Source organism: Symsagittifera roscoffensis, chromosome 3, assembly GCF_963678635.1.
Source record: "Symsagittifera roscoffensis chromosome 3, txSymRosc1.1, whole genome shotgun sequence".
NCBI lineage: Eukaryota > Metazoa > Xenacoelomorpha > Acoela > Convolutidae > Symsagittifera > Symsagittifera roscoffensis.
In genome coordinates, this window is record NC_087064.1 from 71471081 (window position 1) to 71498405 (window position 27325).

General features: G+C 36.4%; 2 protein-coding genes across 3 annotated transcripts in view; both read right to left on the bottom strand.

The window, feature by feature from the left end:
* The window catches only part of LOC134842694 (unconventional myosin-XV-like), a 144144-nt gene that overhangs the window by 86263 nt on the left and 30556 nt on the right, over window positions 1-27325 (bottom strand). For both annotated transcript variants that reach the window (XM_063859147.1, XM_063859146.1), the window contains exons 2-4: window positions 16878-16949; window positions 16422-16532; window positions 14719-14868 (exon numbers count right to left, since the gene is read on the bottom strand). In XM_063859147.1, coding sequence (XP_063715217.1) covers window positions 14719-14868; window positions 16422-16532; window positions 16878-16886 — 270 coding nt within the window. In that variant the 5' untranslated portion in view covers window positions 16887-16949. The remainder of the gene's footprint in view (window positions 1-14718; window positions 14869-16421; window positions 16533-16877; window positions 16950-27325) is intronic.
* Window positions 17028-22736, bottom strand: LOC134842258 (extended synaptotagmin-2-like). The gene is made up of 4 exons (XM_063858522.1): window positions 21478-22736; window positions 20001-20486; window positions 18116-18692; window positions 17028-17759 (listed from the first exon to the last, which is right to left on the bottom strand). The coding sequence occupies exons 1-4, from the start codon at window positions 22719-22721 to the stop codon at window positions 17403-17405; spliced, it is 2664 nt and encodes an 887-aa protein (XP_063714592.1). The 5' UTR covers window positions 22722-22736; the 3' UTR covers window positions 17028-17402.

Consider the following 27325-nt stretch of genomic DNA (forward strand, 5'->3'; position numbering starts at 1 on the left):
ATGAAACTCGAAGAAACGGAAAATCTGAAATTACAATACGTTAACAGAATTGAAACAGTTTCCACAAATATAAACAATATACAGGAATCAGATACAGACCTCGTTGAAAAAATCACTGAAATACTCAATATTTACGAAAAACACCCAAACTTTAAAGGCAAACCATCTTTCAAAAAATGGTGTAATTATTGCCGACGATACGGACATAGTATTTCTGAATGTAGACAAAAACAGCAAGACAATCAAAATAAACCTCAAAAATATAAAGAACCAAATAAATCATTCTACCAATACATGAAAAAAGATCAAAATCTACCGAACAAAACAGTCTACAGCAACAACAGTTCAGGAAAACCACTCCCGAACAATACAAATTATACAAGAAATCAATCACCATATAACTCAAGTTATAGAGGAAGATCACCAGAACGAAGAAACACGCAAAATTCATCACAAAATCACTACAATAGACCAAATAGTCGAAATAACTATTCCAGATCAAATTCAAATACACAACGATTTGTTTCTAGATCTAATTCCCAATCAAGAAATAATTACTACCCAAACAATCAATCACGAAATTCATCATACAATAGGAATAGAAACTACTCCAATAATCGGAATAGAAGTTATTCAAACAACCGAAACCAGAATTACCCGAACAATCAATCAAGGAATAACTCATATAATAGATCAAACTATAACAGACCAAACAATAATTACCAAAACAGATCGCGAAATAATTCACAAAATCGACATTCAAGTTATAATAATCGTTATAGAAATTATTCCCAATCACCACACCGGAATAATAATAACTATAATAATTCTAATAATCGCCACAGAAGTAGTACACCTAAACATCAAAGACATATTAATCAAGTACAATCTAATCCAGAAACAACATCAGACCCTCCAGGTATTGATGACACAGTAACTGATACGTTACAACTCAATCAAATAAACTGTGGATCATCAGATTCAGAAAGCGATGCAGAAAACACTCTCTCCATCAATATGACAAAAGTCGAAAATGACTATGAACCTGTTATATATGAACAACCTTTTTCATCACACATATATGAGAATCAATCAGAACTCCTTCACAATTATTATATTGAACCCGTCCATTCCACACCGACGACACAAAAAACTAATGAAATTAACACTACAAATCAACCCAATGAGAACGAAAAAACAAAATGCTTGAATACAAATCACATCTATCAAAACATACAAAAAGAACAACCCAAAGAAAAAATTTGGACAATACCATTTCTTTTAGAAAGTCCAAGAAGCAAAGAATTTCAACCACCAGATCTTGAAATTGATTTTTTAATTGATTCAGGAGCAGAATCAAATATAATAAACATTCCCACATGGAATGAAATAAAAACCTTACACCCAAAGCTAACACCTCTTGAAACCTCCAGCAAACTAGCAACAGCACAAGGATCAACATTAATAAACTACGGAAAAATTCAATTATTTCTTCTCCCCACAAGAACAATGGAGCAAAACAAAATTTTAACCAAACCATTTAAACAAATATTCCATATCACTGATATTAAACACAATATCATTTGAATACCATTTATCTCTAAATATATACCAACAATCAACATCTTGAATAGTAAAATATTAATCAAAGATAAATATACAAAAACAAAAGACACATCCCTAACATTTTTTCAAAGATTAAATAAACAACCACCATTCTTTTCAAAATTCTATCCAATATATAACCAACAAAGAAAACACTTGAAACCACTATCAGGAAACATATACAATTTTTCAATAAAGCAAGTTCACCAATATGATAAAAAATAAAACAAACAAAAATTTTATATGTCAGATTTTGAATTCAAACCTATTCATAAATTTTTCAAAATCACAATCTCATCAATAAAATATTTGAAAAACTCGAATTCAGATATTATTTCCTTACATGTATACAACAATACACCTTACCAAGTAACATTACCTTTAGGACTTTTAGGCTATTGCGAAACCAACGCTACAATATCACCAATACACGAAAAAGCATATCGTGTAAATAATATACTCCAATTACTAGATATTTGCCAATCCACAATTCTTAATGAAGAATTATCTATAAATAGTATAATAAGTAACGAAAACAGAAATACGGATTATTTCACAAAAACCCCATATTTCAAACCTACATTCAACATAAGTAACTACACAGAGAGTCAACAGAAATTTTTAACAATGTTTAATTTCCAACATTCACAAATAACACAAGACGAATTTGAAAAACTAGCAAAACAGCTAATTAAATATTCATCAGTCTATGCAACATCCAAATTTGATGTTGGCAAAATCAGCTCATCACTACATCTCCCATTAAAACCAGACGCAGTTTTCAAAAAACAAAGAGCAAGTAAAGTACCAATTCACTTACACGATAAAGTGAACAGATTACTCGACATTTTAGAACAATACAACATTATATCACCAGTAAACAAAGAGGAACAACCAAAAGGCAACACATTTATCAACCCTGTTATCATTCTAGCCAAAGGAGAATCATTAAAAATTGTTCTCGATGCTAGATACCTCAACTCACTAATAGATGAATCAAAGTGTAATTGGCCCATTGAACCAATACAAGTTATTTTAACAAAAATAAACGGAAAATACTTTACCACCGCCGATATGAATAGTGCATATAATCAAATGCCATTAGATGAACAATCACGACGCTTAACACAATTTGTTATTGGAAACCAACAATACGAATTCAACCGCTTATTCTATGGAATATCCATAGGACCAGCAGCATTTTCAGCTTTTATGAGCAAAATTTTTCGACCACTAATACTCAAGAAAAATGCAATCACCTATTTAGACGATGTTTTTATGCAATCACAGACAAAAGAGGAAATGTTCAATGTTTTAGAACAATATCACCAAATACTTCAGAACGAAAATCTGAAGGCCGCCCCCGATAAATCACACTTCTTTTTGACAAAAGTTAAATTCTTAGGACATAATATAGAAAGAAAAACAATCACTCCATTGAAATCACGTATAGACGCTATTCAAAAACTCCAACCACCAACAAATAAAAAGAAAATCCAAGAATTCCTTGGAATGTTAAACTTTTTAAGCAAATATGTTTATAAAATGCAATTATATCTACGACCATTCTATAACATACTTAGACAACAAAATAATTTTGAATGGAATACAGAACATCAAGCACGATTTGAAGAAATTAAAAAACTTCTAACTGAACAAATTTCAAACGCAATTCCAGATTCAAATCAACCATTTTATGCAATGTGCGATGCTTCGAACTTTGGCATCGGCGCAGCATTATTACAATCACATAATAGTACAAATAAAATGAACCTCATATCAGCAAATTCTCGATTATTCACTCAAGCAGAGCTACGACTCTCAACTCTAATGAGAGAATGTACAGCCATAATATATACACTAACAGAATATGAATTTCTGATACTTGGATCAAAACATCCCACAGTTCTATTCACAGACCATAAACCAATCATCTTTCTTTTTACACAAAAGTCTAATCCAAACCACCGAGTTTATAGATTTCAACTCATTTTAATGAAATTCCCAAACTTACATATAGTTTCGACCGCAGGAAAAAATCTTGCATTACCAGACACCTTAAGTCGAAATACGCCACCTGAATTACTTACACGTAAAACCACAGTCGAAATACCCAAAAACATAAAATTCTACCTTGCAGAAAATGAAACATCACCCCGATTGGAATGCAAATATGCAGTAAAAACTGACGTTGAACAATCACAAATAAATAATTTACAACATTTCCCACTTTATTTAGATTGTCAAAATAATCACTATGAAGTTGATCTACTTGGAACATCAACTTTTAAACCAATCCCATATTCACAATGGATAAAAAGTAACACCCAAAAAAAAAGAATAAAACAACACCCGCCTAAAAAAGACCATTTTCCACTAATTGAAAAAGAAAATTTACACAATAAATCAAGTTTTTGACCTCCATGACCCACTTGACACAATACCCTTATCTAAATTAGAAATTGAAAACATTTTTCTCCCCCCAACAGAAACAATTACAATTTCAACACTGAAACAATATCAAAACCTTGACCCAGTAATTCGACAACTGAAATCATGGCACAAATATAAAACTAAACCTATCAAAGCAGATTCAACTATTCTAGGAAACAAAACACTCCTCCGATATTTTCGAAAATTCAATAATACAACAATTAACGAAAACACAGACCTTCTAGAAAACAAACTAAATGAATCTACAGTTCCCTGTCTCCCTTTAAGTATGATTCTTATAGCTTTTAATATTTCACATACACAAAATATTAAAGGACACTCTGGATCAGAAAAAACATATTCAAATTTTGTACAAAACTTTTATTTCCCAAATGCACCAATTTGGATAAAAGTACTATGCAATGACTGTATAGTATGTCAACTAAATAAACCTTACCCAAATCAAAAACAAATAGCACAAAAACAAGATTTTAAAGGACAAAGTTTGTACTTTAATCATCGTATCTCATTTGATACCAAAGGACCAATTTCACCCTCATCCGAAGGAAACTCCTACATTATGGTAATTGTTGACGCATTTACACATTATGTAGCACTTAACCCAGTACCACATTGTAACGCTTATTACGCTTACACAACACTCTATGAACACTGGATAGCAAAATTCGGACTACCAGAAATTTTAGTTACAGACAACGGTACAGAATTCATAAATAATGAAATCATCACACTATGTCATTTATATAACATTAAACACAAACCACGTACATCTCATGCACCTTGGACAAACGGCTTAGTCGAAGGTATGAACCGTTCATTACAAGAATATCTCAGATGTATCATCAATGGAAATGATACAAGATATACCGAATGGTCAGCAGATGTAAAACTATTTCCCTTAGCATATAATTCACAAATCACGACAACTTTAGGAATGTCACCATATGAAATGGTTTTTAACCAAAAGCCACGCAAACCAATAATGTTTACAGCAAACTCTCATAAAAACGCACAAGGTTATTGTCAACCAAATAAAGACTCAATTTGTTATAACCTACCATTACATACACACGATGAAGATCATTTTCATCACCCACAAATTCTTAAATTAGCCTCCGGTACACACACCGAATGGATTTTAAACAGAGATAAAAAACACAATGAAATTTACCAAAAGGTAACAAAAAAGTTGTTACAAAGGCAAAATATTAATGAACAAATAAATTCACGCTTTACACCAGCCTCCGATTTAAAAATTGGAACATTTGTTTTAATACCCAATTTTAATACTCAAAAAGGAATTTCAAAAAAGTTACAACCCCTTCGTAAAGGACCATACCAAATAATTGCAAAACCCACTGATGTCACATATAAAATCACCGACTCAGATAAAAAAAGAAATCGTTCAACACCGAAATAACCTATTACCTTATTATCCAAAAGAATACGCACTCCGCGAACTAACTCAATTATATTCTTTTACAGGTTTAAAAGTTATTCAAAATGACCCACATACGGACAACATAACAAAGGAACAAAATGATATTCACCTCGGAAATCAAAATACAAAATCAAACACCACAAAAAACAATACAAAAAATCTCGATCAAAATACATCTCAAAAAGAAAGAAAAAATAGAAAAATGACAGAACAAATAATACCCCAAGAACAAATCGACAAATCAGAACATAGAGAGTCTTCACGACTTAGAAATCAACCACGTAAAAATTATAAAGTATTCATCCCACAATCTAAAATATTAAAGAAAGTTGAATTTCAAAAACAACCTTAATTCTACATTTAATAATCTTTGCACCTCTGAAACATTTTACACTTTCAATTTTCAAGATAACATGCTGACAAACACGCAGCGATTCTAGTTCAAAATTAGCCAATAGGATTCATCCAATCCGTCACCTTCTATAACTTTAACACAAACCAACTAGACGAAAAATATTAAACTCCAGGCATATCTATAACTATAACTCTACGACCTCCAGGTCAAAAATAAGCAAACCACTCCAACTTGACAACTAAAATAAGTATCACCATAATATCATAACCCTCCCTTATCTAATAAACCAAAGATCAACAATATTTCCCCAACTCAGACCTGAAATATCCCCCAAACAAATATGTTAAATTAGCCTAAAGTAAAAGAACGACCATTTTATTTAGCCTAAAGTATAAAAATCTCAAAAATACCCCAGATCATTTGACAAATGAAAATAAAGACAAAGAAGACCTCCCAATCACCATAAAAATTGCCCCCAACAATTTTTTACAAAACTCAACCCACTTGTCAAAAAACTAATAAATAATCCGACCACACTTAAAAATTGCCCCAAACAACAAAAAACATTCGATCACGAAGCCATTTCTTAAATGCTCTTCTATCAAACAGTCACTAAAATTATCACAAACCTCAAACAATTTTTTACGATACTTGAAACTTTCATAATATTTCTTTTTGATATCCTTGAATCTTTTCTAATACTCTTAATCATTTTTTGTAATATTTTTTTAATTTTCTACACTATATTCGAACTATTTCTCCAACTTTCAAAAACCCTTGATTATATCCACAGGTACGATTTATAAAACTTGTCTAAATGATACGAACTATTTTCAGTAGAACTGATATTTTTCTACTATTTGTAATTTTCATAACATTTCTATCATCCCTCATTTTGACCATATGCAAATGTATAAAGAAAGCAATCATCACATTCGCTCTAGCAACAATCCTCCTAATTCTTTTCTTAGAAGAATACTATAATAAACATTAACTTTTTCACTAAAAGAATAGACCAAAAAGCTATCAAAAATTGCTACCCAAAAGTCACAAAGTTAGTCTTCACCGATCATCCCAAGATAACCCAACAACACCTTCAACTACCCATAATCCTCAAACATCTACACGAATTTCCTTTCAAGATAACCCATACACTTTTGAAGAACGACACGCTCGTTTATCAGAACCACTAGAACCAGTTCAACGACAAGCACCTCTAAGCGAACCAACATATAACTTATACCCAACACTACCACAAGAATTAAGTAGAATAAGAAATCCTAGTCAAAACCAAAATACAGTCGAAATAAATAGACAAATTATACATCCTCGACGAAACAGAAATTTTCAAACTCCCCGAGTTCATTTTGACATACCTCAATCCCCATCACAAAACACTCCAGAAAACCCCATTGGTACATTACCAGAAACCCCTACGCTTCTTTCACAACGTAGCACCTCAAGCCTACCATCAGATTACTTAGGTTCAACACCAACATCTGAACAAATACGTGAAAATCCCTTTAACCCCCCAAACCAGGCATCACGACTACCATATTGGACAACACATTCATTTACACAAGGTGAATTAAATTTAGTCAATGATCCAATAGATATTTCTACGGATACAACAACATCCTCATCACTACCAGAAACATTATCACTACCATCAACACCATCAATAAGCCAGATTTCACCACCACCTTTTAACTTAAATTTTCCAAATAATCTCGACGCCAGATATCGAGAACAATCATCAACAAATATCCCTTTAAGACTAGATTGGAATACATTTACAGCCCCTCCACCTTTATTTGGACAACATCTAGAAAGTAATCGCCTTCACAACTGGGCACTTAATAGATTACAATACCGACAAGACATTCACGACGATATCCGTGATCACAATATCCAAATACTCCAACAAAACAGTTTACAATTAAAGTTTGAAATCACAGTTAAATTAAACAACATTACTCAACATCCCTACCCATTAAACCCACCAAACATAACAGCCCAATCACTACCACCACCATTTATAACCACTGAAGTAATATATAAATACGACAGATATACCAAAAAGACAATTGGTTACATCACATTTTATAACCCATACTCAGGATTATCATACACATGTATATTCTAAAATTACTAATTTTTCTCCAACTCCTTTTTCTAGTAATCTCAAATCAAAACATAAACCCTTCTCCCCGCACAGGACCCCAAGATTTATTAGTAACACATTACGATTGTGAAGAAAACGAACAAAAAACACTACACAAGTATGCAATAAATCAAGTATCAAAGTGCGAAACAGAACCCCAAGCCATAGAAACTACAAATGTAATAGCAACACTTTATTCAAAAGCCCGAGCAACTACAGTTATAGGATATAAATTCACAGCAACATTTTCTGAAAAGAAAGTACATTGTTCACAAGTCTCAAACGGAAATAAAAACCGACTTGACCATGAATCATTCTACCAGAGTAATATAGAACGACTTTTACATCTCAATCCCGAAGATTGTAAAAACGAGTTACTCCGACTAAACATCACAAAAAACAAAAACACAGATAGAAATTTAGTATATTTCCAAGTTTTTTCAGATTCTGTACATCAAGCAGAACTTGAAAGATATCAAGGACATATAAAATTAGATGAAAAATACCCATACAACGGCGCACACGGACGATTAACCTATGACATGCACGATAAACACTGGATACCACACATTGGTATAAATGACCCATCAAACTGCAAAGCAGACACAAAAAATAAAGGATACCAAGAAATAATGTTTTTCGATTGGAAAATACAACTCGAAAAAATACAACTCACACGAGATTTATCAGACAACACAATGATTTATCAAGGAATTAGATTACCTTGTAAAAACGACCAAGGTTATTGCGACCCTACAACCAGAACACAAGCAACAATTGTTTGGTTCCCCGAAGACACATGTACAACATTTCAAGTAGCAAAAATACACGCTCGTATGATAAAATTTCACGAAAAATATTTTATACAATCAATACCATATGAACAAGTAAATCCATTACGAAAAATAAGTTCTAATTTTCGAAACATTCATAATATAGAAAATAAATTAACACGTTTTCAAATATATCAAGAAACAGAACTTGCATGTAAATACAGAAACCCACTTCACAAAACACAATACTCTGAAATATTAGTTGAATACGAAAATGGATTCGACATGACCACTGGAAAAATAAAAGTCGACCCATACGCCACAAGTCATCCCCTAAACGAAGGAACATCATATTTACCAGTTAATTTTCAAAAGAATACAGGTCAACCTGGTGGACATTTAAAGCCCCAAGACGATCAAAGCACACGTTTACAAGAACTATCACTAATGAATAGTACATATTTTGGTAATATCCACTATGATATTCACTTAGATATGAAACTAGACTACACGATTAGCCGAATTTTTCAAGAAATGTCACTCTCCGAATTAGAAACATTACACCAACTATGCGAATTAGAAAGAACACAAATATTACAATCACTTGCACTAGCAGTATTAAAAATACCCTACGCAGGATATTTACTATCAGGAAATAGATCAAATTTTTTAGACTATGAAGGAAACATCTTATGGTTTTATACTTGTACTAAAAAAGTATCACCACTATACGTTTTTGAAGATAAACGATGCTATAAAAGAATCACTATCTTTTATAAGAATAAAGTACATTTCGTTGACACACTTTCACGAAGAACCTATTTCTGGGATACCGCAGTTCCATGTGGATCAGAAAATAGCCACAACGTAGTACAACTAAACCCTGATGAAGATAAATATTACCTTCTCACCCCATATCCCACATTAATGCAATCACTCAAAAAATTTTCACCAGAAAGCATTCGCGCTATCGCTCGAAACCCAAATATAGACTTACAATCAATAGGAATATACTCAAAATCAGATATTCAACATCACATTAGAACACAACAATTCCAGGAATTATTAACAAATGGACACAATACAAAGACAATCAATTGACCAAAACTTACGCAAACTTGCCGAAACCGCAGGATTTGCAGACATCTATACGCAAGACTATAGCGGATATTTTAAGGACATTAAAGATTATATATATCTAAACGGTGAAAAATACCGTCCCCAAGATATATCACCTATCAATATTTTTAGCTTTGTTACACTTAAGAATGAAATTCTTGATTTTCTAGGATGGCCCTACTACATCTTAGAAAAACTGACTATTTTATACGCAATGTTTAACTTTATTGGATTTCTTTTTTCACTCTTAAAAGGAATCTATAACACATGTGCTATACACACACAAGTCAATAGACAAGCAAGTGTAGCACGCATACTATTTGCAGGATTTTTTGGAATATTTTCTACATCTATAAACAAAATTCTTTTAGACGCACAAATAAAAGAATATAACACAAAAATAGCAACAAGACAGAACACATACGACGAAGAACATAACAATGCAGACACAACACCAACAGCACCACAGTTACCACCCCTACCACATAACCATCCATTATCCCTAGTCCCACGTAATTTTCGAAATTTAGCCATAACACATAATAATTTTAGACCAACCATATCACAAAGTCCCATCCAACATATAATGCCACACCACTCACAAGATGAAAATACTTATGAACAAATTATAGAACAACCCCATACCACCGCTTTTCAGTCTCAAAATAATAATTTTTTTAGCCCACGATGAGCCGACAACTTGGATCCCTACACCGATCAAATTCCCACCCAACCAACCTCACCACTCCAATCCCAATAATACCACTTTTTGCTTTTCCGCCACCCGATTTCCCATCCAGTAATGTAACATCCGGCATGAATTCCGATACTAATTCACACATCTCAGTTTTATACTCCATCTCACAACTCAATAACCCGAATATTGAAACCCCCGATGAATTTGCCGACTCTGAACCATCTCCATCAAATAATTTTCACACCAATTCCTTAAATTTTTCCCAACCCCCTTTTCAACCCATACTACCAAATAACCCTGACCCAACCAATTCTACACCCTCTTATGCTTCCCAAGTCACTCCAACCTACTCCTCACTTCACTCAGACCAATCATCTCATTCTCCAGACACCCCCCGAATCTCCCCAGAACTAGATAATTTCATTACCCTACAACAACAACCCTATCACCTTGACACCCCAACCATAAACCAAATCTCATCCACAATAGATTCATCCAACCCTCCTACCCCTACACCCTCTTCAATTTATACTGAATCATTAGCACCATCATCCACAACTACTGAATCTTCACTCAGCACTAATAGAGCTTACCGCACTTTTAAAAGGAAGTTCCCCAACCATCCTTTCCCAGCGAAACCAGGAACAGCCCGTGAATATATCAACCATCCACAACACACTAACACAAAAGAATTTTTAGCTATCACCTTACCCTCATTTCCACAATACACCTTAAACACCCCTCATGACACTAACGAGACACGTAACTTTGTAGACGAATACGTTTTAATGCCTACCCTTCCTTGGACCTCATATTATCATTTTACAAATCCCCTTTGCTTACCTTTATCTAACACTCATATCGATATAGAACGAAATAAGGACATGCTATATCGACTCACTACAACACTAACACCTAGACAATTTACTTACATTGGATATAAAAAATCACTAAAAACACACACTGCACCCCGAGCTAATGAATATACACTAGAATATTACGATCATAACATCATCAGAACTAACCAAGATCAATTCTTAGACGACGATCGCTTCGCTAACCCACAAATCACCGAGAAATTTTTCATTAAAACACCATATGTATTTACACTAAATATCTTCGATCGCAAGTTTGACCACATTGTTTCAGAAGCACTAACAGACACGCAAGCCTACGAAAGTTTTAAAGAACGCTTCCAAATATTTTCACTAACCTTTCATTTCCTTGCACCACATGAAAGAGATTTGCACTGCTCACACGATATTATGTTGCGCACTAAACAAACACACACATATACTTATTATCGTTTCATCCAAAATCACTTTGACCTACACACTCCCTCCAGACAACCACACCATCGTTTTCAATTCATCAATTCCAAATACACCTCACCATTCTTTCTTAACTTCACATATTGCATTAAAGATACTAACCTTCATGGTATTCTTCGAAATTATGATCCCATAACCCAAATGTATATCTTTTGTCCCATCACCAAGACCTTCAACGCAGAAGAATCCCGACCCTTCCTCATCCCACACGAGTTTGTACAACCTATAGAAATCCCCATTTTAGAATTCATCCATAACACTAAATTCAACCACAAATTATATAATCTAATCCAAAACACACCTTATGAATTTGCAGTTGGCACTGAAGAACTAACCACCATTAAGGCACTTCAATTGCTTTGGCCACTGCTTCAAACTAAAAATATCATCCGCATCTTAGCCAAATTACTAACAACTTCAGATCTCATCCACGACATCTTCCCCCACGGTTTCTTCCCCGACGACTAACAGGTAAGTATGAATTATACATATTACTAACTAATTTAAATATTAGAAACTCACCATTCTTTATCCATGTTCTCTTTAGAATTTTAGCCTTCATCCTAGATCATCTGAAAAATTCACAAAAGAAAAATAAAAAATAGCAAACTTCTTCAAAACTGTTTAAAACCCTATTAAATTTTTGCACCAACAATTAAATAAATATAATACCAATGCAGTAAATTAATTTATAAATTTTTCCCCCACAAGCAGTAAATCTAATAATGATGAAAATTTGTAACTTAATTTTCCCCAACAACTAGCAGTAAAGATAAAATTCTATGTAGTAAATTAATAAGAAGCAAATACAGTACTAACCTTTTGCTATTTTCATTCACTCGCACAAGAATTCTATCCAAACTCGCACAGCTCGCCCACGAAGAATTGTTTGAAATAAATGAATTTCAGTTTCAAGCTTTCACACTCGATAACTCTAACACAAGATAACACGTTTCAAACTTTCCTTTAACCCGGTTGGAAAGGAATTATATACTAAACAAAACTAACCAATGCAGCTTACTAAACACCACAACACATAGCATAACAGCATGACTAAGAAAAGGAAACCAACGGTACCCAAACCGGATTAACCCAGTTTAAAACTGGATAATTTATTCTTTTGAAGACTATTATAAAGTCTAAGAAAGAAATAATAAAACACAAAAAAGTCGAAAGACAAACCCATACCACAAACAATTTGATTTTTGAAAAAAGGACACAACCAACAAAACATAAGAAAAACCACAACAAACCCAACATAAAACGTTGTCACATAACAGGACCTCTCACAAAAACCGCATGCAATCATACTCCCACTCCTGGCCTAACCCACCAGGAAGGACGTCCTGAGCATGCTCTATAGCCGGCCTAACCCACCGCGCTACATCCACGCTTTGTGACCATACTCCTATTTTTAATAAGAGCTACTCAAGGGTGAGTAACTCTTCAAAATAACTGAACTAAAACAAAAAGCTTTTGTGAAAACAACTAACTAAAATCATAATTAAAAAATATTAAACTAATAAAAGTTTTATAAAATGTAAATTACATTATGCAATACATAGATCAGAATACAACACCAAGGACGAACATCCAAAGACAAAACGACCCTACTACACTCGAGAAAGAATGGCCAACTACAATCAATATGCCGCCCACAATCACAACTCAAAGGATTTAGAGTACGACTTGACTTCGCAGAAAAGGACTTCATTGAACTAGACCAATGACCACCTCGATGTTCAAGTATACGTACAGATCCGAGTAACCAGGCATCCCCTCCACGCACAATCTCCACGCCATTCCCAGACAAGGTCAAACACAAAGAAGTTCTCACCAATGAAACAGAAAAACCTGACATAGCCAACCATTCTGAAATCAGATTTGAGTTTGTTGCGAAAACCCAGTCGTTGTCTTGAGAAGACACAACGATTGAATCTGGGACTTCTCTAATAAGAAAACCCAGAAGAAATAAGATGTTCGCCAAATACCAACGTCCATCATCCATCTTTTGAATTGCAGAAAGACTATTCTAAAAAACTCTGTAAAACCCGGATGGGTGGAACCTGATCTAAACTACATTTTATGATTGGATAAATTAGATATTTTACCAATGTAAAGTATTTAATATTAACCAATCATGATCCATCTAACTAACAATCCACTTATTTGTAAGTGCTGAAATTACTTGTAATTTCAGCACCAGAGAGATTTGAATTTAACTTAGAAATTAGTTGAACTCTCCCGAGTACTTCAGCAGCCGCAATAAACCAGTATACCCTAGATCTATTGAGCCTAGCAGAGACTAGTTAAACAACCTGAGACTAGACAGTATAAGAGTATGATTAGGATCGGTATTAGACTAAGAAGTTGCACGAACCTATCCGGCCGAAAATAAGATAGCGTGACGAGCAGACGGTGTACCCTATCCGAAATTACTCTATGAGTTATACCCATCGGTCCTAACTCAATGCCTAACAAACACCAACAACACACAGAGCCAAAAAAAGCAAGCATGCTTGCACAAAAAAATTCACGCTGCGACAAACGCTTTTGGATTGACAACTTCGTCATTTTTTAAAATTTCCCCCGCTCCTACTCAATGCAAGGCCAACCGTGGGGGAGGATGATGACACTGGGACCCCTCCAGTCATGACCGAAGAGGGATTTGAAGGCACGACTCTCGCGTTGAGAGACGCTTGCCTTACCACACTCGGCCACAGCTGCTCTAAAACCTTGTCATCAGTGGAAAATATTAACTATGAGTCAATTCACTCACATAAATCTGTGCATTTTCAAATCGTAGCATGACGTTCTGCAGGATGGATCCGGAGTGGAGGTCCTTCAGGTGGACCATGTCATCTGCTCCATTGGGCTCAGGGAGTCTCTCCCTCACAGGCAAGACTGTGCGCGCCGGCAACTGCACCCGCTGTAACGTAATACACTCATTAACCTATCTCAAGACAGAAAACAAAAAAAAAAGATTCCATAAAAATCATTTATATTAAATTAATAATTCAAATAATAACAAACTGCTGAACATCAACTGCAGATCAAAGATCATCGATTTTATGAACTAGTTTTGAACCTATACCAGTAACCAACAGAAAAATCAATGTATCTTGAATTCTATTTAAAAAACTCAGCTTTTTCTATAATAATACGACGTTCGAGTATGTTGCTGACTTAATTTCGATGAACTGGCTATGATGAGCTGTCAATGGTGTATTAACAGCAGCAAACTTACCCTTCGCATGACCTGGATTAAAAATCAGATAACTCCAATTGTTATTTATCAACTCCAGAGTAAGAACAAGGCAACGCAATATAGAAGTAAGGATAGCCGGTTACTAGGCAACTAGCAAAGAATGTTCCAATCATAGTTAAAAAAAAACAAAAAAAAATGTTTTTCAAACAAGTCGTTTTTTTTTTCAGCATAGTGTGATAAAAGGATTTGAACGAAAAAGTTGAGCTTAGACATATTCGACAGTCACAGTAAAATAAGCAAATTGGAAAACAACTTTTGTAGAAAAACGACTAGAAAAACAAAAATATAATAAAAAAAAACTTTTTATTTGGTTTCAATCCTTTTGGATTTTTGATTCCAAAAGGTGCTAAAAATTCAAAAAGATACCTTCATTCAAGTAAAACTAAGATTTCATGGTTTGAAGTAAGTTATTGTAAGCTATTAAAATGAGCTATTGTAAGCCTGCTCGCTCCCTTTATCGCTCGAATTTAGACTAAAAATCAAAAATTTTAAACCTGTTTTTCTCGATACTAGGACAAATTTTCGAAAATTTTAAAATATCCGTCGAATCACGACTGAAAGGACTTCAATATGATATAACAATCGACCCATTCCGATGATTACTTGTGGCACCTGATTTTCCGTGGAAAACAAAAAAAACTAGAACACACCTGAATACAAAGTTCCTCCCAAATTGCCAAATGGTCGGAACAAAAAACCAGCATACAAAAATTTGAGGGGGCAAGTGTACACAAATACGAAGCTGCGCTTCGCAAACACTAGCGAGAACACGACAAAAATCTGCTCTATAAAGTGCAATAAGAAAAAGTAGAAACAAGCCTCGAATTAGTAAAAAAAATACGGCTACGTCTCGGATTCGATCTGCGATCCGAAGATTACGAGTCTCACAAACTAACCACTCAGCCACGCACGCTTAATAGATCTTGAACATTATCCATAAAAAAGCAGAGAACATATGCTAAGAAATTTCCAATGCTACAGATCGGTATTATAGCAAAAGTGCCACCAAATAATGAACACTATTATTTGCTAGTTAGGTTAGAAAAAAAAAGAAGTTCGTACTATTACACTAACGCTCGCAAGCTCTCTAGTGTTATCAAGGAAAAAAACAGCAAAAAGAAACTAAAATGCTCAAAAAGAACGAAAGCAAGCCTTGAAAGAAAAAACTTCAAGAAAAATAAATCTGAAGACTGCGGGATTCGAACCCTTCTTACCTCATTGGTGTCTTCGTTGAGTATGGACACTACATATGGGTTGCGCTTTACTTGCATAACCTGACCGGGCGAGAGGAAGCCCAGGCCAGAGTCAAACCACACAAGGTCGCCCTATAACAAAAGCATATCTATTAGTAGACTGCATTACGGCCTTTTTGGTGATCTTACAAGTTGTGAATTTTTTTAACAAACTAATCCCTTCTTGAAAACAATTTGATTTTTTAAAATTATCATTCAACTATTCCCCACTATGGCTCCTGGTAGTGAATATATACACAAACAATAGGCTTCTTTAAGTTAAGCAAAAGCAATTAATGTCAATGAAACAAACTGACATCTTTCTAAGACATTCAAGCAATGAACCCACATCGTCAACTAGTCTTTTAACTAGTTTTTTTAAGAATACTCCCATTGAATTATTTAAATTACTTCAAATTGACAGAAAAACTAAACTACCTGTTGCATTTTATAGGCTGTCTGATTGTATCATATCTCTTACGTGGTGTATTTTTTCAGTCTCATTCTAACCTGAAAAATTCTACCTGTTATCAAGAAAACTGATCAAAAAATATCATCACGGCACAAATTCAATTTTAAATTTTAGCGTTTCTGAGTCATATTTCAGTTGAATTAACGAAGACAGATTTAAAATCTCATTTTCAAAATGATGGATTTATATCGTTTGTGGCAAGCTCATTATAATTCTCAATTACTAATTTACTGAGGGTAATTTATTACCTCCATTAGTGCAAAGAAAAAAATATATTTACAAACTAATCAAAACTAAAATATTTCTGTACAAAAGGCACGATAGAAGCGATAGATTGTGACCTGGATGCTTTAAGCACGTCAAATTTTGACCAAACCTGGTTTACATTTTTAAGGCAAGATGTAAGAGTTTTTTATATAAGTTTTTTTTAAATGGCCAGAGGTTTTTAATGGTTTCGATAAAGTTTTTAGCTTTAGAACTCCTGAGATTTTTCAGTACAAAGGCGTCGGCTGCGGTTTAGGAGTCACGAGAAACCACGACTGAAACGGAGCTTCGAGAGGCATCGTATAAAGCGGGATCGAAACATAGCCGAAACACGTGTCGCTCCTCGGAAATGTCGCGTGGTTTTTGACTTTTGCTTGCAGAATTTTATTGCTCAGATCGTGCTGGGGTACTATGAACTCCAACACTTTGTTCCACTGGACAATTTCCTGACTGATTTGCAGACTGGGAACTGATCCTTGCTGTGACGAAAGGGTTTTCACGAAGTCTGTTTGCTTTTTTATTTCGTCTGGTTTCAGTTTAACTTCCACGTACGGTAGCAGCTTAGATGCGAACAGTCCTTCTGCCTGTAACAAAAAAGTCATTGACATCACAAAAAGACAATTTCATCAAAGGAGAAGGTAATCCATGGTTGGTCGTAGCCCAAAAAATCAGAAACAACGTTTTTTTTTCGACACTTCAAAACGACTTATCAAATTTTTCTCAATGGGACGCCTCCCCCTTTGGCTTTAACTTGAAACATCTTTAATTGCTCTATGAGTCAAACATTAATGAAAAATAAGAGAGCATTCAGATTCAATTGATATATTCCTGGAAGTTGTATCAACATTACTCAACCGTGGAATTCATATGATATTCCCGTTAAAAAACCCAATCTCACTCATTTCAGAAAATTTAATATACTAAAAGGAAGCAATCAAACCTTGTCTACTTGGACAATAAGACGGCTGAACTCCCGCGCATATCGAATCTTGAGGAACAACTTGGCTACTGGGATCGCGTCTGCCATCGATCGGATACTAGTCGCTTTCTTCGACATCCTACCTGAATTTTTTCTATCAAGAGTTCCATAATAATTATTATTATTCTCCACTGCTCCTTGGAACCCTTTTCCGTAATCACCACTGTCAGGTCCTTTACTACCTGGTGAGCTGTCGTCATAAGTTCCGTCGTAATCAGGTCGGAACGCATTTCCAGGTTCATTGGTTCCACCATCTTTTCCATGCGAATCCTGGAAATCCTCACCATCGTCTAGATCTTTCCCCGAACTGTAATTCGGGTCACCTTTCAGAAGGAACTTAGCTGTTATCTTCACTAAAATCTGAGAGTCAGAGGAGCTCAGAATTGTGAATGGCGATTCAAGGGTTAGGTTCGGACTTTTCATAACGTCTCGCAGTGGAACTTTGACACTTCCAATGACACGATGGGTAGTATGTCCAAGTCCTACATGGCCCAGCATTGATTGGGTCTGACCAATCATCGCCTGCACTTGTCCATCACTGAAAAATAAATTAAAAAATAAAATTTCTATGCACAACAGTATTGTTGATCTGACTTTCGAACAGCAAATTCGTGAAACTAGTCAATAGCAAGCACCCTCTCTTCCTAAAAAAATCAAGAAGTGCAAGGATGACCGAAAGCGGAAACTTTATTGGAAAAAATGTGTACCGGAGAAGAGTAGTCAGACCCAGTAATTCACCATTTTTTTTCTTAATTTTTCAAGTTGAACTGGAGACAATTTGAAACCGGCAAAATATTGGACATATGCAAGTTGTTGATTTTCCTTTTCCCCTCGCCCTAAATCTCTCAAGTGGAGCCTATCTTTTGCACCCTAGATATACCCGTTGTCATGATTACTCAATTTCAGCTTTTTTCGGACAGCTAAAAAAAATTTTTTGTGCCGACCGGGTTCGATCCTTCGATCTCTAGAGTTAGATTCTAACGCATTAAACGGTGCATATACAAAACAGTCCCATACAAAACAGTCCAATACAAAATAGTCCCAAAAATCATGTAATGGAGGAAAAAACAGTCCAATACAAAACAGTCCGGTTTAAGGTCGCCGGTGGGCTCGCTGCGCGCGCGTCGCCGCTTTGCGGCGATAACCGGCTCTAAATTTCGTATTAAGTCCTACCCTCTGTTGGCAAGCTCGCAACACGTTGGCGCGACTGCGGCGGTCACTATTTTGTTCATTATGCTTGTTGAACAAAGGACAATTCTCGGCCTGCCGGCTTGTTAAAACAATTATTAATTGGGACTGTTTTTCGGACTGTTTTGTATCGGACTGTTTTTTCGTTCATTTTCATACTTTTCCGGACTGTTTTGTATTGGACTGTTTTGTACATACACGGCATTAAAAACTATACCATTAAGCTTTTAATTTTAATCTGTGTTCGATTTCTGGTTCTTTGATCTTTAATTAAGCTCATATTTGATGTTTGAAAGTGTAAATCAATTCTGTAGGCATATAAAAGATCAAAGTAAAAAAACTCACATGGTTTTGGACTGTTTTCTTCGGGACTATTTTGTATATGCATCAATTTGTGCTAATAACGCGTAAAGCGCACAAATTAATCCGTCTTAGAAATCGCTCCCAATTCAATTGAGGCATGCTATTTGGTCATTTAAAAATTTCAGGGATTCGCCTTGAAACGAGCAGTCCTGTAATGTTTTACGTTCGATTTGGAGTCTTACATTTATAGTTCGGCAAGACATTTATAGGCTACTTGTAACTCTTGCAATGCTGAAACGCAGCTTTTTGGACTAAACCTGAAGTATTCAGAATGTTTATTCTGAATAAAACTTACCTTTGCGTGTTCTTCTCAGAATCAAACACTTCAAATTTGATGATTTTATCTTCTGTGTTGTCGCCCAGAAAGTCAAAACTCTGCTCCCAGACTGGATTACTCATATCTTTCACAACTTTTGTCTGCTTCTCCAATGGATATCCTGGAATGGATATTTTCACATATGGGCTGGGGTAAGCCCGCATATCAGTCGGATGATTTCGAGGCAAGTTTGATGCCGAATCTATAAACACGTTCACATAACACTGACTGAAAGATTGAGCAGTACTTGGAAAAGCTCCGAAACATTCCGTGATTTCACTGGTAGCTTTTTCGGTCAGTGTGACGACATCGGTTTTGACAGGTTCTGATTTGTCAGCCGATTCGTCAATTTTCGGCACAAGGTGGCAGTACTGAAGTTGGACCTGAATCTCGCCCTTTTTGGTGTCCACAAGACGCCCTGAGGTGTCTATAAAACCCTCCTTCTTAATTTGCGTCAACGGGATGCTAAAATAAAGTAACGTTCAACTAACAATTGAACAAGCACATCTGATTACAAGTAGATCAAAATCTTTTTCGAGGCGGGCGAATCAAGAAAAACAAAACCTAACCTTTTGTCGGCCTTTCCGTTTCAGTTTGATCAATATGTTTTCTGAGTCTCCTCAACACCAAAAGACCCAATTAAAGCAAAAGTTGCAATTTTTTTTAGAAGTTTTCTATCACACAATTGCGCGCCTGAAAACTATTATAGATTGGCTTTTGGGTTGGTGTCGTTATATATTTGCTTTAAAACATTGAATGTAATAAAAGAGTACTAAAAGCCAAACTTATTTTCGATGGTGACTTGTTTAGCGGCCCATTGCAGCTATTTCTGCGAAATAAATTATCATCTCAAGTGATGAAATAAAAACATGGCAAAATATTCATTTTTAACTATATCACAAGTTAAATTTTAGCATTTCCATTTTGTTAACTTGAATCACGTATTGAGGATCCAAACTATTGTTCCGATCACGTATTGGGGATCAAAATTATTCTTCCGACCAGGTATTGAGGATCAAAATTATTGTTGCGACAACTTCCGGCAGCGGGAACTATAGAGCAGGGCCGTGTTTTTTCCAGACAATTTTGAAAACCGGAGAGAAAGCTCCGAAATGTTCAAGTGTGGTACCATATTGAAGCCATAGTGGTTGTGATTCGGATAGCAAAAGAATTCAGTGCCAAGAAAAACAGTAGTTCTTCAGACTTAATTGATTTTCGGTCCATTTTCTGTTGATTGTGAATTTACCTTAATTAACTAGTTTGTAAAAGATCGCATCATCCCTCTCCCCTACAAAATTAAAAATTATTTTTTCTTATCGTTTTTATTTACTTGCACAGAAACTGGCTATCTTGGATTATGTTCAAAATCAGACAAACTATCCAACAGGAGAACTTTTCTAATCATTTTCACAATTTCATCACAGTCTGACTAGTGTTGCTTGTACAAATAACCAACCTGAGTCCGCCTAGACTTTCGTCGTTGTTCACATCCTCGTCAAACAGAAAAAAATCGACGCTCATGCCCGCAGGATTATAGATCGGAAGCTCATAGAACTCGTTCCACACAGGGTTTAAGTTGTCTTCGACCACTTTCGTCTTGAACGATGTTGACCCCACAACAGTGACACAATAAGGGTCTGACTTTCCAAATGTATCTTTGTTGGCTAGGTTTCGAGCACCTCGTACCGCTATTCTCAGAACACCATCCGCAATCGGAGACTGAATAGTAAACTTATCTTTTGATTTATCCCGCAGTTGCTTGCAGAATGCATTCGGAAATATGACAAATTTCGCCATCTGGTCTAAAACTTGTTCCATTATCATGTCATTTACTTTTGGAAATTCCAGTAAATAGAGCAACTTTTTGCCACGCCAAAATATCTGAGGAGCTCTGGTAAAGTAAAACTGAATAGCGTCGATTAGAGGCATCTGTTTTGACAGAGGCGAGAGAACCAATCTCGAGTGACCAAAAAACTGGACATCTGATAGTTTAGCAGCGACGTGATCTTTCACCGTGACAGAAAAATTAGAGTTCCCGGCATAGTAAAGCTCCATATCCATAATGATTTCATCTCTTTTGGTGAACTCTTCGTCGTATACTTGAATGGAGCCCACTAGTGGAGCGATTGATCCGAAATCCAATTGGTGCAAGCTGACCGGTTTGAGCTTAGGAGGAACTTTTTCGTCAAGAATCGGCTGAACTTCTGACCTTATCTTTGAGTCTGCATACTGGCTAATCAATGGCCACAATGCTTGGATTATGTTATTCAGCCAATGGACCGATTCTTCGTCAGGAAACCGAACCCACCTCGGCAGATCTCTAGGTCGACTTGTAATATGATGCTCTCTTACGTTATCAGTGTCTTTGGGTTGTACAAAGTGCAAAAGGAACGAAAGTTTCTTCTTGATTGAATCCATTTTGACAATCAGATAATATCCTACAATTGACAGCAACAAAGTCGTCCATACCAAACCCATGCGTCCCAACAGATAAAACACAAACAACGCAGTAATATGAAATCCAATCCTTTGAATATGATTGATTACTTCTGTAAGCAATGGATCCACTTCCATTGACTTTTTTTGCCCCAGCTGTTTGCGCTCCACTTCTTCGTCTTCCATTCCCAGCTTCACATCTGAAGACTTTTCTTCGATCAGCCCATCTGCCGTGCGCCTTCTTCGAAGTTCTGCGTCAGCCATTGAATATATTACATTTAACTTGAAAACAAAAGAGAACGACCATCATTTAAAAAAGTTATGTAATAAAAGATGTTGTAGTAAGTCGATTAATTTATATGAACAATTTGTTTGACACTATTTATGATTTTTGATCATTCTGTAAATATAAGTTAAAATTTTAAACCTGAAGAAGCACTAAAATAGTGTGAAAACGTTTGTTGAATTCACAACATAATTTTTTCAAGGCTTTTTTACCTCCTTTTTCTTTGTGTTAATATCAGATTTTTTATTAGGTTTTTCTACAATTTTCGTACTTTTGTTTGCAAAGTCCAGCTTGGCTTCTAGGTTGACTTTTGATTTTGCAATAGAGTTTATGACCTGTCGAATTTTTCTTTTTCATTTCAGTTGTGCGAAACAACTGAAACTTATCTGCCGAATTCATTAATGTTGTGAAGTTAAGTCCACTTTGGACATTTCCTTGAATTTGAACAAAACATGTAAATAGACCAAGAGCAATAGATCAGAGCTGCCTTCTTTGAAACTATCAATACTCGGTTTCAATGACTTACCAATGAAATCCGGGTCCGAAAATGCCAGTGTTTCAGTTTTTACTTCGCGTGAAAAGTGACGTCAGAGTTTAGTAAAGTTTTCATAATGATTGTTTCCATTTTCTCACTGAGAAAGTTGCATGTCCAATAAACATTTCTTACTGCCCTTAATCAATCACGAAATCATTCGATGCAAAATTTAGGGCAGAGGAGGAAAACTGGCATTTTCAAACCCGGATTTCATTGGTACGTCATTGAAACCAAAATTGATAGTTTGTGAATTCCAATCATTTGCTTTTGGTATATCCAAAAACTTTCTGAGTTTCGAGGGATGTACAGTCAAATTGGACAAAGAAAACAGGCAGTTTAGAGAGTAAAATTCGAAATTTGCGCTTAATTTTGTTCACTAGTGTACTATATCGCCAATACTAGCCTAGTGAAAACATGAAACATTTTGGACACAAAAGTCAAAATTCAGGTTTTGGGAAAATATCGAACCAATTTTGTAATTTCTTGATACTGAGAAATTTTTCACATCACTTCAACTTCATTAAAAATTTAGAAAAACATCGGCAAAATTTGATCTCCGGGCAAATATGACGATGCCCGAAGTTGTGATAGCCTAATTGTTGTGATAAACTTATTAAATAGCTTGTCCATTTCAAATTCACAAACCGTGCAATTTCAGATAATCTGAGCTAGTGGACTGAATCGATACACTATTAACAAGTCCCACGCCTCTAGCTTCGTGGGTGAAGATTGTTAATGGTGTATATAATTGAAGCCAGTTCCCTCAAAGCCTCAACCGAAGTAGTGTGCCAGTCGGTCATATTTGGAAGTTTGACCTTGAGAGAAGCAAAAAACACTTGATTTTGGAGTGAAATTTAATTTTTCAAAATTTCGAATGGAACCTGTCATGCACGATTTTCTCGCGAGAACTGAAAATCAGAAAAAGAGATCAGAACAATTTCAGAACAATTGAGTCGCATACGCGGGAAAGTCGCAAGAAAAAGCAGTAGGAAATTGCTATTCGCAATTTCCATCACTATAATAATCGAGAGTAGAGCTGTCCCATCTGTGACAGAGACGAGAGCATTCCCTCGAATTGGATTATAACGACTGGAGTATTATTCGGAACTGGACTAGAGTGAACCTTCGGTGGAAAGGTGGACAGCTTGAGTGTCCTAATGGTTCACAAGAAAACTATTGTCTAGAGTATAAACTCGTTCTCATTGTTATAACAATAAAACATTAGACTCATTTAGTTACGTTATTTAATTCTTGAGTTAGTTACCGACTGGATTATTTCCCACTTCTTGAGCGTGCTACTATGTGAGTACAAATTTAAATTCCCAGAGTGTGTTTTATAATTGTTATGTTGAGGTAAGGCGAGTTTTAGGTTGATCCATCTGAAATGGATCAAAGTTCCACTGTCTAATAAAAAGTAACTTAACGGATTGTTCCAACCCGGTTTTTAACGGCGTTCATGTATTTTGGGTATCTAGAGACCTAAGTATGGGGACGTTTCTAATTCTAGAGTGGGGGGATATTTTAGTAGTAGCCTTTAAGCTGTAACGGGTCGTAGTCTCATGTCACAAGCGAACCGAACTGGCTCCGACCGTTCTTGAGGTAGAAAAACACAAGAGATAGTGTCCCTGACCCTTGAGCCAGTGGTTATAGGGCCTATTTTTCTTAAGCCTCATGTGTGACTGCAGTAGACGAATGTTACATAGTGTTTTTATGGCGCTCCTGGGTGTTTACGACATCAAGACTACGGAGTCGAACCCACTTGAGACAGCTTCGGGCTGAATGCCCATTCTAGAGTACCGGCGGTACGGTTCGACAGGAACGTGCAAACCTTCCGGTTGTACCGTGATAGCTTTTTAAGAAAACTCGAGAAAATTTCCTGGTACGCTCTCCGAACGAGGCTTAGCTAACCGAGTAAAGGGGGGCAACTAGGGGGACAAAAACACGAGCAAAAAGACAAAAAGCAAAACAAAAACCAAAAAAGAATAGAAAAAGGAACAAAAACCATAAAACGAAAAAAGACAGTGACTTTGACACCAGATTAGTTGGATCAAACCTTTATATTAATTAAATAGTATACCCATACTGTTTTACAAGTTCGATCGTTTCGATCAACCTAGCAATTTAAACCAGTAAACTGAATAAAGTGCCCGAAGTGGGGCGTTGTCAAGGGTTTTCAGATAGCTTGGAACTTAGCTGGACCAATAGGAGACTTGACTGGAAGAGGTGACCAGCCGAGTGGGAAAGTGGTTCAGGGACACTTGAGCTGAGCCAATAGGAGACTGGACTGGAACAGGTGACCAGTCGAGTGGGAAAGCAGCCAAGAAGGATTTGGCAATTCTCGAGTTCTCAAGTTGGGCAGAACGGGTATCGTTAGAATCCACATTACATTATAGGAGATAAGTGTAAAATTGGATAAGCGAAATCCCCCAGTTTTGAGGAACGTTTTTACTTGAGCAGGCCTGGAAACAGGTCTACGGTTTTCTCTTGAGAGGTTTAGCACCCGGCGCTTAAAGAAATTTTTAGGCTTAAGAAGGGGGGCTAGAAAGGGGGGAGGTTAGAAGGGGGACTGGTTAAGTTAGAGGTTGGCGGTTGTAAATTGTAAAAAGGGGGAAATTAGAGTAACTAATTAGTCGACATCGTTGACTTAGTTACATTAGAAATTAACACGCGTTGGTAATATTAGGTGGAGATCCAAAATTCAACTCGAGTTAAGACTGGTACGCTGGTTGGTTTGGTAGGGGGACCGGATATAGACAGCTTTTGTGATACCCCATAAGATCACTAGTGGGGGGAGGAAAACGCGTGGCAATTAGGTACCAGACATTTTTTTTAGACGAAAGGTAGACATTGGTCACCTTTGAATTTCAGGTGGGCTCATTTTTCTGTTTTTATTATTTTTCTTACTTAGATTTTTGTTGCATTTTAGTAAGGATTTGTGTTTGGTTTTATACGAACAGGTGATCACAAGATACCTGCGCACCTACATTGAAATAGAAACAACCAAAAGGAAGAGGGGGGTCAGCATTTGGCTTTTAAGAGAGGGTTTTTGGGAAAATTTTACTAGAGCTTGAGTGGTGGTACAATGTACGGTGATTCAAGAAGACCCTACAACGAGGAAGACACTCCGTGACGAGTATTGGGACAAGACCGAAGAAGTCTTGGGACAGAGCAGTCTTGGGATAGTGGTCTTGGGACAGGGTCTTGGGACAGTGGTCTTGGGACAGGGTCTTGGGACAGTGGTCTTGGGACAGGGTCTTGGGACAGTGGTCTTGGGACAGTGGTCTTGGGACAGGGTCTTGGGACAGGGTCTTGGGACAGTGGTCTTGGGACAGGGTCTTGGGACAGTGGTCTTGGGACAGTGGTCTTGGGACAGGGTCTTGGGACAGGGTCTTGGGACAGGGTCTTGGGACAGTGGTCTTGGGACAGGGTCTTGGGACAGGGGTCTTGGGACAGTGGTCTTGGGACGGGGGTCTTGGGACAGGGTCTTGGGACAGTGGTCTTGGGACAGTGGTCTTGGGACACTAGTCTTGGGACACTAGTCTTGGGACACCAGCCTTGGGACACTGGTCTTGGGACACTAGCCTTGGGACACTAGTCTTGGGACAGTAGTCTTGGGACACTAGCCTTGGGACACTGGTCTTGGGACACTACCCTTGGGACAGTAGTCTTGGGACACTAGCCTTGGGACACTAGTCTTGGGACAGTAGTCTTGGGACACTAGCCTTGGGACACTGGTCTTGGGACACTACCCTTGGGACACTAGTCTTGGGACAGTAGTCTTGGGACACTAGCCTTGGGACACTAGTCTTGGGACAGTAGTCTTGGGACACTAGTCTTGGGACAGTAGTCTTGGAACAGTGGCCTTGGTACAAGGGTCTTAGGACACTAGCGGAGAGTACTGTGATAGTGACGAATAGTCTTGGGACGGTATAGAAATTGAAGTCAAATTACAACAAGGGTGTTTTAAGACAGAATAAGACAAATCGAAATAGGTACAGTTGAGACCACATTAAGGGAAATTTTTCAAAGGTTTTAGAAAGAGAGCTA

Excerpts from the sequence above, each read along its gene's own strand:
- LOC134842258 (XM_063858522.1), bottom strand. The coding sequence starts at position 22,721 with ATGGCTGACGCAGAACTTCGAAGAAGGCGCACGGCAGATGGGCTGATC. Across the intron at positions 20,487-21,477 it reads GAAAGTCTAGGCGGACTCAG|CATCCCGTTGACGCAAATTA; the intron begins GTTGGTTATTTG and ends ACTTTATTTTAG. Across the intron at positions 18,693-20,000 it reads TCTGAGAAGAACACGCAAAG|TGATGGACAAGTGCAGGCGA; the intron begins GTAAGTTTTATT and ends TTTATTTTTCAG.